We start from the raw sequence: 12,588 nt of genomic DNA, 5'->3' as shown, positions 1-12,588 counted from the left end.
CTTGTGTGCGGTTGCTCGGCCATGGAAACCCATTTCATGAAGCCCCCGACGAACAGTTCTTGTGCTGATGTTGCTCCTTGAGAAAGTTTGGAACTCAGTAGTGAGTGTTGCAACCGAGGACAGACAGATGTTTACACACTACGCTCTTCAACACTTGGTGGTCCCGTTCTGTGCGCTTGTGTGGTCTACCACTTCGCAGCTGAGACGTTGTTGCTCCTAGACGTTTCCACTTTACAATAACAGCGCTTACAATTGCCCGGGGCAGCTCTGGCAGGGCAGAAATGTGAAAAACTGACTTGTTGGAAAGGTGGCATCCTATGATGGTGCCATGTTATAAGCCACTAAGCTCTTCAGTAAGGCAATTCTACTGCCAATGTTTGTCTATGGAGATTGCATGGCTGTGTGCTAAATTTTATACACCTGTCAGCAACGGGTGTGGCTGAAATAGCCGAATCCACTAACTTGAAGGGGTGTCCACATACTTTTGTATATATAGTGTATGTTGGGAATGAAACCAGGCTGGACCGCTTAATATCCTAGGCCAAATGGAATGTCTTTGAGATCATTGCCACACAATAAGAATCACTGTAAAGTCTTTGATAACCGATAATACCCTATCAACACTATCCCTGTACCTGTTTCAATGCCTAGCTAGCACACTGGTCATCTACAGTAATGTCCCAAAGAAAGTTCAACATGTAATGAAAAGAAGCCAAAAGAACAACACAACACACCCTAGCAGAGTCGAGCACATCCCTTAGAACAGAAAGAAGAAGAACAAACATCCTAGAGTCAGTCATTAAAATCCCCCTGGTGGTGGTAGTTTAAATAGCATGTTTTCCTATGGAGGAGCGAGAGGGGGAGTGGAATGATGGAAGATGGACTCTGATACTCTGAGTCATCTGGTTTCTTATCTTGGGGGACAACGGCGAAGGGTTGTTGCAGTGGAGGGCCGACGGAGAAATGTTGAAGGGGGGATGTTAAGACCAGGTCCAAGGGATCCAGGAGGTCCGAGGGGCGATGGAGGACCAGGAACCAGGGGGAGATGGAGGACCAGGAACCAGGGAGAGATGGAGGACCAGGTACCAGGGGGAGATGGAGGACCAGGAACCAGGCGGAGATGGAGGACCAGGAACCAGGGGGCGATGGAGGACCGGGAACCAGGGGGCGATGGAGGCAGGATGCTCATAAGCCTTGCTTGGCCAGGGCCATGGTGACGTCCTGGGCCAGTGTGGACAGCTGGGGGCAGTCCAGGAGGTTGAGGCTACCCGTGGAAGACACGTTGCTGAGACGGTGGGGGGATGTACCCCCGGTGCCACCTGGGGACAGGGTGATAACGTCTGCCCCGTGGTCCACGCGAGCCTTGGCCGTGTCACGGAACGTCAGCTTGTGGCTCTCGATCTGAGAAAGAGACAGAGAGAGAGGGGGGGTTAACCATGGCCCATGTTGGAATCAAACCCACAACCCTGCTGTTGCCAGCACCATGCTCTAAACTACTAAGCCATCTATGTAAACCTAGGTCGTGTCCATTAGGGCACGCAAGTGAACATGTTGGAATCAAACCCACAACCCTGCTGTTGCCAGCACCATGCTCTAAACTACTAAGCCATCTATGTAAACCTAGGTCGTGTCCATTAGGGCACGCAACTGAACATGTTGGAATCAAACCCACAACCCTGCTGTTGCCAGCACCATGCTCTAAACTACTAAGCCATCTATGTAAACCTACTGTAGGTCGTGTCCATTAGGGCATGCAACTGAACATGTTTTAAAACGTTTCGCAATCGAAAACGAAATTGAGGGTTCCTTATTGGAAAAGTCCAGGTAGTCCCTCCCTGTTTCAGTCCGTTTTCTTCTGTTTGGTGCCTAATGAACATGACCCTGTACTGTCCTTTTACTGTAGACTGTCTCACCATGATTTGTCCTCCCCCGGGGGTGTGACTGGCGTTGGCCAGTGAGCCCACTTTGGCCTCGGCCTTGTCCTTGAAGTCCAGCTTCACACTCTCAATGCGCACGTTACCACCCCCTGTAGGAGATGTAGAGAGGAAGGAGAGAGAAGAGGAGGAGAGAGGAGAGGAAGAGAACATGGGAGAGGAGAAGAAGAGAAGAGAAGGAAGCGAGGAGAATAGAGGAGGAGAGAGGAGAAGAAGAGAGGAGAGAGGAGAAGAGAGAGGAGAAGAAGAGAATAAGAGAGGAGAGAGGTGAAGAGAGAGGAGAAGAAGAGAAGAAGAGAGGAGAGAGGAGAGGAGTAGAAGAGATGAGAGAGGAGAAGAGAGAGGAGAAGAAGAGAAGAAGAGAGAAGAGAGGAGAAGAGAGAGGAGAAGAAGAGAAGAAGAGAGGAGAGGAGAAGAGAGAGGAGAAGAAGAGAAGAAGAGAGGAGAGAGGTGAAGAGAGAGGAGAAGAAGAGAAGAAGAGAGGAGAGAGGAGAGGGGTAGAAGAGAGGAGAGAGGAGAAGAGAGAGGAGAAGAAGAGAAGAAGAGAGGAGAAGTAAAGGATATGAATGAATCAATACTCATATAAACAGAAGCAATAGTTGAACTATGTAACTACACAGGACAAAATGCCTGTAGGATTAATATTCCATTGCTAATTAAACTACAGTTAGTGACTTGTCTGAGGTAAAGCATAAACATGTAATATATGAAAGGGTAACTAGAAATGTATTGTTCTTATGCCCTGTTCATCCAAAAGATTGGAATACTCTCTCTATTAAATAATCACTCAATATTAATGAATCAACTAAAAAAGTGCTGATTACCTGGTCGGTGACGGATGTTGGACATTGATCCACATTTGGAGGTGATGTGGCTCAGGTCTATCTTCTTGGTGGTAATGTGGACCTGCGAGAGGCGCATTCAGACACTGTCTTATACTGCACTGAGGGAAGGGACTGCCACATTTTAGATCTGAAGGGCTGTAGGACAATACCTTGAAATGATGCGGAATTTACCATAATTATTCTAATTATCTTCACTGAAAAATCATTAATAAAAATGCATACATTTAAGGAAGAACAGAAAGTAGCACTCAACAGGTTAATGACATCATCAATCTGTGAAACAAACTGCCTGAAGAATAGCGATCACTACAAAACCACTGTAAACCACCTCACTCAATAGAGACAGTTGGTAGACATCACACAAGACATCACTGACATCACACAATATGACACTGACATCACACAATATGACACTGACATCACACAATACGACACTGACATCACACAAGACATCACTGACATCACACAATATGACACTGACATCACACAAGACGACACTGACATCACACAAGACGACACTGACATCACACAAGACTACACTGACATCACACAATATGACACTGACATCACACAAGACGACACTGACATCACACAAGACGACACTGACATCACACAATACGACACTGACATCACACAAGACACCACTGACATCACACAAGACGACACTGACATCACACAAAACGACACTGACATCACCCAAGACAACACTGACATCACACAATCAACTGAAACCAGTCAATCTACCACAATAAACCAATCAATATAGAACATCAAAGCAGACACTAACACAACAACAAGCACTAAACACATTGGCCGTGTTCCAGACAATCTGCAAAGCAGTCAGAACCATATTTCACTACGCCTGGGTAGATGTCAGCTTTGCAGACCTTCTGGAATGTGGCTATTGATTACATCACAGAGAACACCCGTCCTAAGTGACAAGTCAGAGAACAGGTGTTTTAATGGATCTTCAGTGTTTATTTTGATTCAGTCCATGATGCTAGATGAACAATAGGTGGGTGGGCCAGGTGTCCTTTGAGTGACGTCTCTGTCTGGTGTGACAGGATACATACAGTTGAAACTCTATGGTAAATGACTATGTTAAAAGACTATTTAAAGGACTGTGTTAAAATACTATTTTAGGATTGTTTTTGATGACCCTGTATGCACAGCCAGGGTACTGTACTGAAAACCACTACGAGGTTAGGTAGCTGTGCTTTGTGCCAAGACTAAACTGAAAACTGAGTAAGGAATATGATTAAAAATCCAAATCGCCATGTCTTCATTAATCAAGACGCAAAGCAAAACAATAGAAAACACTGTCACAGTGATACCACGATTCACTATCCTCCATGCCTGTTGGTTAGTGAGTGAGAGGTTGGTTAGAGCAGGGTGTGTAGACACACTGTGTTGGTTAGTGAGTGAGAGGTTGGATAGAGCAGGGTGTGTAGACACACTGTGTTGAGACACTCACGTTTCCCCCGGTGGGTGCGTACTGGATTTTGTCCAGGGAGCCACACTTAGATTGGACATGGCTAAAGTCCAGTTTAACACTTGGAATGAAGACCTGAGGACGACAGCATCCATACTCTGTAACACTCAGACATTCATTCCTCTGTTTATTACAATTAGTTCATTCTGTGGTTTATTCACTAGCTCGCAAGCCCATTCAGTCAGTTATTCATTCACCCATTCATTCATCCATCCATCCATATATACATACATTAATTAATTAATGAATCCATCGATTCATTAATTCATTAATTCGTTCATTAACCCATCAATTAATTAATTAATTCATTCATTAACCCACCCAACCATTAATTAAACCATTCATCCCATCAATTCATTCCTTCATTCATTCTCCAATGGCATAGTTGGAGGACATAGTAGGAAGAGATAGTTGGAGGACATAGTTGGAGGAGATAGTTGGAGGAGATAGTTGTAGGACATAATTGGAGGACATAGTAGGAGGAGATAGTTGGAGGACATTGTAGGAGGAGATAGTAGGAGGAGATAGTTGGAGGACATAGTAGGAGGACATAGTTGGAGGACATAGTTGGAGGACATAGTAGCAGGACATAGTTGGAGGACATAGTAGGAGGACATCCTTGGAGGACATAGTAGCAGGACATAGTTGGAGGAGATAGTAGCAGGACATAGTTGGAGGACATAGTAGCAGGACATAGTAGCAGGACATAGTAGGAGGACATAGTTGGAGGACATAGTTGGAGGAGATAGTAGCAGGACATAGTTGGAGGAGATAGATATAATATAATAGGAACATGGGACATCAAAACGTTGTCGTTTTGACATCATCCTGCTACTCTGCTACTATTCTGTACCCTGTTTTGAAGAGAATTACCATGGTACATGAAGCACACACTTAATACAGACTAACAGATGTTCCTGTTCTTCCAAGATGGCGTAGCAGTAGGACGTGTTGTCGTGTTCCTTGTATATATCGTTTGTTTTCGTTTCGTTTTCGTTTTTTTCTTCACATATCTTTAAAACTTTTTGCTGAACCTCAACTTCTTCTAAATACTCTCCTGCAACCCGCCTCACCCAACGTAGCTTTTTTCCTAAAGTATTTATATTTACTTCGGATCTGGAACCCCTCAACTGAAGCTAGCCAACTAACTACCAGCTTCAGCAAAACATTGCTAGCGGTCTTCAGCTAACCGGTCAGCTAACCGGTCATCAGCTAACCTTTAGCTCGGAAAGCTCTCGCCAGTTCGAACAACGCGACTCTAACCAGAGCATAACGGACCTATCTTTTATTTTATTTTTCACCCCCGGATTCCCATCGCAAACGGAACATTTTGAGCTCCTGGGCTACAATATCCAGACCCACGACCGGTCCATTGATGTCACCGCATGAAGAGGAATAAACAGACTCCCCCCATCGCGACGTCCCCAAAGGCTAACTCTCTAGCCCTTGCTATCTCCTTGCTTGCAAATTCGGCCTGCTAACTGCTAGCTTGTTTAGCCCGGTCCGCTAACTGCTACCGTGTTTAGCACCGTCTACTAACTGTTAGCTTGTTAGCACAGGCCTGCTAACCATCTGAATCGCCGCGTCCCAAACACTCACTGAACCCATATTTACTTTCTATCCCTTTTCGATTTTTAATTTGTTTATACCTTCCGGTAACCTGCCTCACCCAATGTGATACGGAACCGCTATTATCTTTACATTTTTAGAACACACTCAAGAACCTTCAGAAGCTAACCAGCTAACTGGCTACAAGCTATTTAGTCATTGTTAGTTTTCTAACCTGGATAACACTCGCCAGTCCAGCTTCCCTGCCCCATCCACCGCTGCCCCTTGGACACTGATCACTTGGCTACATAGCTGATGCAGGCTGGACTGTCCATTAATTCACGGTAATCCATTCTGCTTGTTTATGTTTTATCTGTCGGCCCCAGCCGCACTTAGGCTCTGTGTGTAGTTAATCCGACCCTCTCTGCCTAATCTATCGCCATTCTACCTGCTGTTGTTGTGCTAGCTGATTAGCTGTTGTTGTCTCACCTACTGTTTTAGCTAGCTCTCCCAATTCAACACCTGTGATTACTGTATGCCTTGCTATATGTCTCTCTCAAATGTCAATATGCCTTGTATACTGTTGTGCAGGTTAGTTATCATTGTTTTAGTTTACAATGGAGCCCCTAGTTCCACTCTTTATACCCCTGATACCTCCTTTGTCCCACCCCCCACACATGCGGTGACCTCACCCATTACAACCAGCATGTCCAGAGATACAACCTCTCTCATCATCACCCAGTGCCTGGGCTTACCTCCGCTGTACCCGCACCCCACCATACCCCTGTTTGCGCATTATGCCCTGAATATATTCTACCATGCCCAGAAACCTGCTCCTCTTATTCTCTGTCCCCAACGCCCTAGGCGACCAGTTTTGATAGCCTTCAGCCGCACCCTCATACTACTCCTTCTCTGTTCCGCGGGTGATGTGGAGGTAAACCCAGGCCCTGCATGTCCCCAGGCACCCTCATTTGTTGACTTCTGTGATCGAAAAAGCCTTGGTTTCATGCATGTCAACATCAGAAGCCTCCTCCCTAAGTGTGTCTTACTCACTGCTCTAGCACACTCTGCTAACCCTGATGTCCTTGCCGTGTCTGAATCCTGGCTCAGGAAGGCCACCAAAAATTCTGAGATTTCCATACCCAACTATAACATCTTCCGTCAAGATAGAACTGCCAAAGGGGGAGGAGTTGCAGTCTACTGCAGAGATAGCCTGCAAAGTAATGTCATACTCTCCAGGTCCATACCCAAACAGTTTGAACTACTAATTTTGAAAATTACTCTCTCCAGAAATAAGTCTCTCACTGTTGCCGCCTGCTACCGACCCCCCTCAGCTCCCAGCTGTGCCCTGGACACCATTTGTGAATTGATCGCCCCCCATCTAGCTTCAGAGTTTGTTCTGTTAGGTGACCTAAACTGGGATATGCTTAACACCCCGGCAGTCCTACAATCTAAGCTAGATGCCCTCAATCTCACTCAAATCATCAAGGAACCCACCAGGTACAACCCTAACTCTGTAAACAAGGGCACCCTCATTGACGTCATCCTGACCAACTGGCCCTCCAAATACACCTCCGCTGTCTACAACCAGGATCTCAGCGATCACTGCCTCATTGCCTGTATCCGCTACGGAGCCGCAGTCAAACGACCACCCCTCATCACTGTCAAACGCTCCCTAAAACACTTCTGTGAGCAGGCCTTTCTAATCGACCTGGCCCGGGTATCCTGGAAGGACATTGACCTCATCCCGTCAGTTGAGGATGCCTGGTCTTTCTTTAAAAGTAACTTCCTCACCATTTTAGATAAGCATGCTCCGTTCAAAAAATGCAGAACTAAGAACAGATATAGCCCCTGGTTCACTCCAGACCTGACTGCCCTCGACCAGCACAAAAACATCCTGTGGCGGACTGCGCTAACATCGAATAGTCCCCGCGATATGCAACTGTTCAGGGAAGTCAGGAACCAATACACACAGTCAGTCAGGAAAGCTAAAGCCAACTTCTTCAGGCAGAAGTTTGCATCCTGTAGCTCCAACTCCAAAAAGTTCTGGGACACTGTGAAGTCCATGGAGAACAAGAGCACCTCCTCCCAGCTGCCCACTGCACTGAGACTAGGTAACATGGTCACCACCGATAAATCCATGATTATCGAAAACTTCAACAAGCATTTCTCAACGGCTGGCCATGCCTTCCGCCTGGCTACTCCAACCTCGGACAACAGCTCCCCCCCCCCCGCAGCTACTCGCCCAAGCCTCTCCAGGTTCTCCTTTACCCAAATCCAGATAGCAGATGTCCTGAAAGAGCTGCAAAACCTGGACCCGTACAAATCAGCTGGGCTGGACAATCTGGACCCTCTATTCCTGAAACTATCCGCCGCCATTGTCGCAACCCCTATTACCAGCCTGTTCAACCTCTCTTTCATATCGTCTGAGATCCCCAAGGATTGGAAAGCTGCCGCAGTCATCCCCCTCTTCAAAGGGGGCGACACCCTGGACCCAAACTGTTACAGACCTATATCCATCCTGCCCTGCCTATCTAAGGTCTTCGAAAGCCAAGTCAACAAACAGGTCACTGACCATCTTGAATCCCACCGTACCTTCTCCGCTGTGCAATCTGGTTTCCGAGCCGGTCACGGGTGTACCTCAGCCACGCTCAAGGTACTAAACGATATCATAACCGCCATCGATAAAAGACAGTACTGTGCAGCCGTCTTCATAGACCTTGCCAAGGCTTTCGACTCTGTCAATCACCGTATTCTTATCGGCAGACTCAGTAGCCTCGGTTTTTCGGATGACTGCCTTGCCTGGTTTACCAATTACTTTGCAGACAGAGTTCAGTGTGTCAAATCGGAGGGCATGCTGTCCGGTCCTCTGGCAGTCTCTATGGGGGTGCCACAGGGTTCAATTCTCGGGCCGACTCTTTTCTCTGTATATATCAATGATGTTTCTCATGCTGCGGGCGATTCCCTGATCCACCTCTACGCAGACGACACCATTCTATATACTTCCGGCCCGTCCTTGGACACTGTGCTATCTAACCTTCAAACGAGCTTCAATGCCATACAGCACTCCTTCCGTGGCCTCCAACTGCTCTTAAACGCTAGTAAAACCAAATGCATGCTTTTCAACCGTTCGCTGCCTGCACCCGCACGCCTGACCAGCATCACCACCCTGGATGGTTCCGACCTTGAATATGTGGACATCTATAAGTACCTAGGTGTCTGGCTAGACTCTAAACTCTCCTTCCAGACCCATATCAAACATCTCCAATCGAAAATCAAATCAAGAGTCGGCTTTCTATTCCGCAACAAAGCCTCCTTCACTCACGCCGCCAAACTTACCCTAGTAAAACTGACTATCCTACCGATCCTCGACTTCGGCGACGTCATCTACAAAATTGCTTCCAACACTCTACTCAGCAAACTGGATGCAGTTTATCACAGTGCCATCCGTTTTGTCACTAAAGCACCTTATACCACCCACCACTGCGACTTGTATGCTCTAGTCGGCTGGCCCTCGCTACATATTCGTCGCCAGACCCACTGGCTCCAGGTCATCTACAAGTCCATGCTAGGTAAAGCTCCGCCTTATCTCAGTTCACTGGTTACGATGGCAACACCCATCCGTAGCACGCGCTCCAGCAGGTGTATCTCACTGATCATCCCTAAAGCCAACACCTCATTTGGCCGCCTTTCGTTCCAGTTCTCTGCTGCCTGTGACTGGAACGAATTGCAAAAATCGCTGAAGTTGGAGACTTTTATCTCCCTCACCAACTTCAAACATCTGCTATCCGAGCAGCTAACCGATCGCTGCAGCTGTACATAGTCTATTGGTAAATAGCCCACCCATTTTCACCTACCTCATCCCCATACTGTTTTTATTTATTTATTTTTATTTTTCTGCTCTTTTGCACACCAATCTCTACCTGTACATAACCATCTGATCATTTATCACTCCAGTGTTAATCTGCATAATTGTAATTATTTGCCTACCTTCTCATGCCTTTTGCACACAATGTATATATAGACTCCCCTTTTTTCTACTGTGTTATTGACTTGTTAATTGTTTACTCCATGTGTAACTCTGTGTTGTCTGTTCACACTGCTATGCCTTATCTTGGCCAGGTCGCAGTTGCAAATGAGAACTTGTTCTCAACTAGCCTACCTGGTTAAATAGAGGTGAAATAAAATAAAAAAATAAAAAGATCAATTAGAGAAATACACAGTACCAATGAAACCAGAGGTAAGACAATGGACCGGGGACCACCTGAGAGAAAGGGTTGAGAAAACCCAGATAAAAGAGAGGAAAATCAAGGCAGGAATGATTATCCTTGGATCCACACTGAAACAAGTCCACCTTCTGGTTTAAAATCTCAATCTAAAAACCAACAAAAAACTGTATATGCCTCTTTATAAGATGTGTGAAAAGCTCAATGTGTAATTTTTGATTTATTTGTATCGATTTTATTGTCATTTAACAGACGCTCTTTTCCAGAGCGACTTACATGAGCAAAAAAGGTTAAATGCCTTGCTCAAGAGCACATAGACCAATGTTTTACCTAGTTGGCTCTAGGGATACGAACCAGCAACCTTTCAGTTACTGGCCCAACGCTCTTAACCGCTAGGCTATCTGCCACCCGGTACTCTTAACCGCTAGGCTATCTGCCACCCGGTACTCTTAACCGCTAGGCTATCTGCCGCCCGGTACTCTTAACCGCTAGGCTATCTGCCACCCGGTACTCTTAACCGCTAGGCTATCTGCCGCCCGGTACTCTTAACCGCTAGGCTATCTGCCGCCCGGTACTCTTAACCGCTAGGCTATCTGCCGCCCGGTACTCTTAACCGCTAGGCTATCTGCCGCCCGGTACTCTTAACCGCTAGGCTATCTGCCGCCCGGTACTCTTAACCGCTAGGCTATCTGCCGCCCGGTACTCTTAACCGCTAGGCTATCTGCCTGCCCGGTACTCTTAACCGCTAGGCTATCTGCCACCCGGTACTCTTAACCGCTAGGCTATCTGCCGCCCGGTACTCTTAACCGCTAGGCTATCTGCCACCCGGTACTCGCATTGACATTAGTACATACACTTGTATACTTGTAGAATCCATGCCGCGACATATACACAGAGTACAAAACATAAAGAACACCTTCCCAATATTGAGTTGAGGCTGTTCTTAAGGGTCATGCAGCGCATAAGGTCATCATTTCCAATGTTTTATTTGTTTTATTTAAGGTGCAAACACTTATCTGAAATACAGGACTGGCAAGACCTATACCGTGTAGCGATCACAAGAGACGTGGTTGGAATGAGACGTTAGCCAATGAATGAACACAAGCTGGTACGTCTCTGGAAAGGAGAACCCTGGCCTACAAACCTAGTATTTCATCAACCAGACTCTGACCTGGATTCTCCTGTCACCTGAGGACACACACCTGTGCCAATTAAACGCAGACAAACACAAGTGGGAATACACACAGTCAAACACGCATATAAATACACTCACACAAGTGGGAATACACACAGTCAAACACGCATATAAATACACTCACACAAGTGGGAATACACACAGTCAAACACACACATAAATACATACACACAATACATACACACACACACACCTGGGCTTTTCATCTAATTCGTTTTGCAGATTCTAAAGCTGCTAAAACATGACCATCTTTACAAGGTCAGTCAATGACAAAGCACCAGAGATTCTAAATATGCTGCCTAAATAGAGATTCTAAATATGCTGCCTAAATAGAGATTCTAAATATGCTGCCTAAATAGAGATTCTAAATATGCTGCCTAAATAGAGATTCTAAATATGCTGCCTAAATAGAGATTCTAAATATGCTGCCTAAATAGAGATTCTAAATATGCTGCCTAAATAGAGATTCTAAATATGCTGCCTAAATAGAGATTCTAAATATGCTGCCTAAATAGAGATTCTAAATATGCTGCCTAAATAGAGATTCTAAATAGAGATCCTAAATAGCTGCCTAAATAGAGATTCTAAATAGAGATCCTAAATAGCTGCCTAAATAGAGATTCTAAATATGCTGCCTAAATAGAGATTCTGAATAGAGTTCCTAAACTGCTGCCTAAATAGAGATTCTAAATATGCTGCCTAAATAGAGATTCTAAATATGGTGCCTAAATAGAGATTCTAAATAGAGATCCTAAATAGCTGCCTAAATAGAGATTCTAAATAGAGATCCTAAATATGCTGCCTAAATAGAGATTCTAAATATGCTGCCTAAATAGAGATTCTAAATATGCTGCCTAAATAGAGATTCTGAATAGAGTTCCTAAACTGCTGCCTAAATAGAGATTCTAAATATGCTGCCTAAATAGAGATTCTAAATATGCTGCCTAAATAGAGATTCTAAATATGCTGCCTAAATAGAGATTCTGAATAGAGTTCCTAAACTGCTGCCTAAATAGAGATTCTAAATATGCTGCCTAAATAGAGATTCTAAATATGCTGCCTAAATAGAGATTCTGAATAGAGTTCCTAAACTGCTGCCTAAATAGAGATTCTAAATATGCTGCCTAAATAGAGATTCTAAATATGCTGCCTAAATAGAGATTCTGAATAGAGTTCCTAAACTGCTGCCTAAATAGAGATTCTAAATATGCTGCCTAAATAGAGATTCTAAATATGCTGCCTAAATAGAGATTCTAAATATGCTGCCTAAATAGAGATTCTAAATATGCTGCCTAAATAAAGATTCTAAATAGAGATCCTAAATAGCTGCCTAAATAGAGATTCTAAA

The 12,588-nt window shown here is 45.1% G+C and overlaps 1 protein-coding gene across 10 annotated transcripts in view; it reads right to left on the bottom strand.

Moving 5' to 3' along the window:
• LOC118941092 (microtubule-associated protein 2-like) overlaps positions 1-12,588 on the bottom strand; it is a 111,948-nt gene continuing 99,360 nt past the window's right edge. For 9 of the 10 annotated variants that reach the window (XM_036951787.1, XM_036951785.1, XM_036951788.1 and 6 more), the window contains 4 exons: positions 4,254-4,346; positions 2,759-2,840; positions 1,914-2,026; positions 1-1,401 (listed from right to left, as the gene is read on the bottom strand). In XM_036951787.1, the coding sequence (XP_036807682.1) occupies positions 1,186-1,401; positions 1,914-2,026; positions 2,759-2,840; positions 4,254-4,346 (504 nt within the window). In that variant the 3' untranslated portion in view covers positions 1-1,185. The remainder of the gene's footprint in view (positions 1,402-1,913; positions 2,027-2,758; positions 2,841-4,253; positions 4,347-12,588) is intronic. The other variant, XM_036951791.1, reaches the window with a different exon arrangement.

Source organism: Oncorhynchus mykiss, chromosome 18 (assembly GCF_013265735.2).
Source record: "Oncorhynchus mykiss isolate Arlee chromosome 18, USDA_OmykA_1.1, whole genome shotgun sequence".
NCBI classification, from domain to species: Eukaryota; Metazoa; Chordata; class Actinopteri; order Salmoniformes; family Salmonidae; genus Oncorhynchus; species Oncorhynchus mykiss.
The sequence above is the reverse complement of the archived record's forward strand: the minus strand, read 5'-3'. Positions and strand labels throughout refer to the sequence as shown.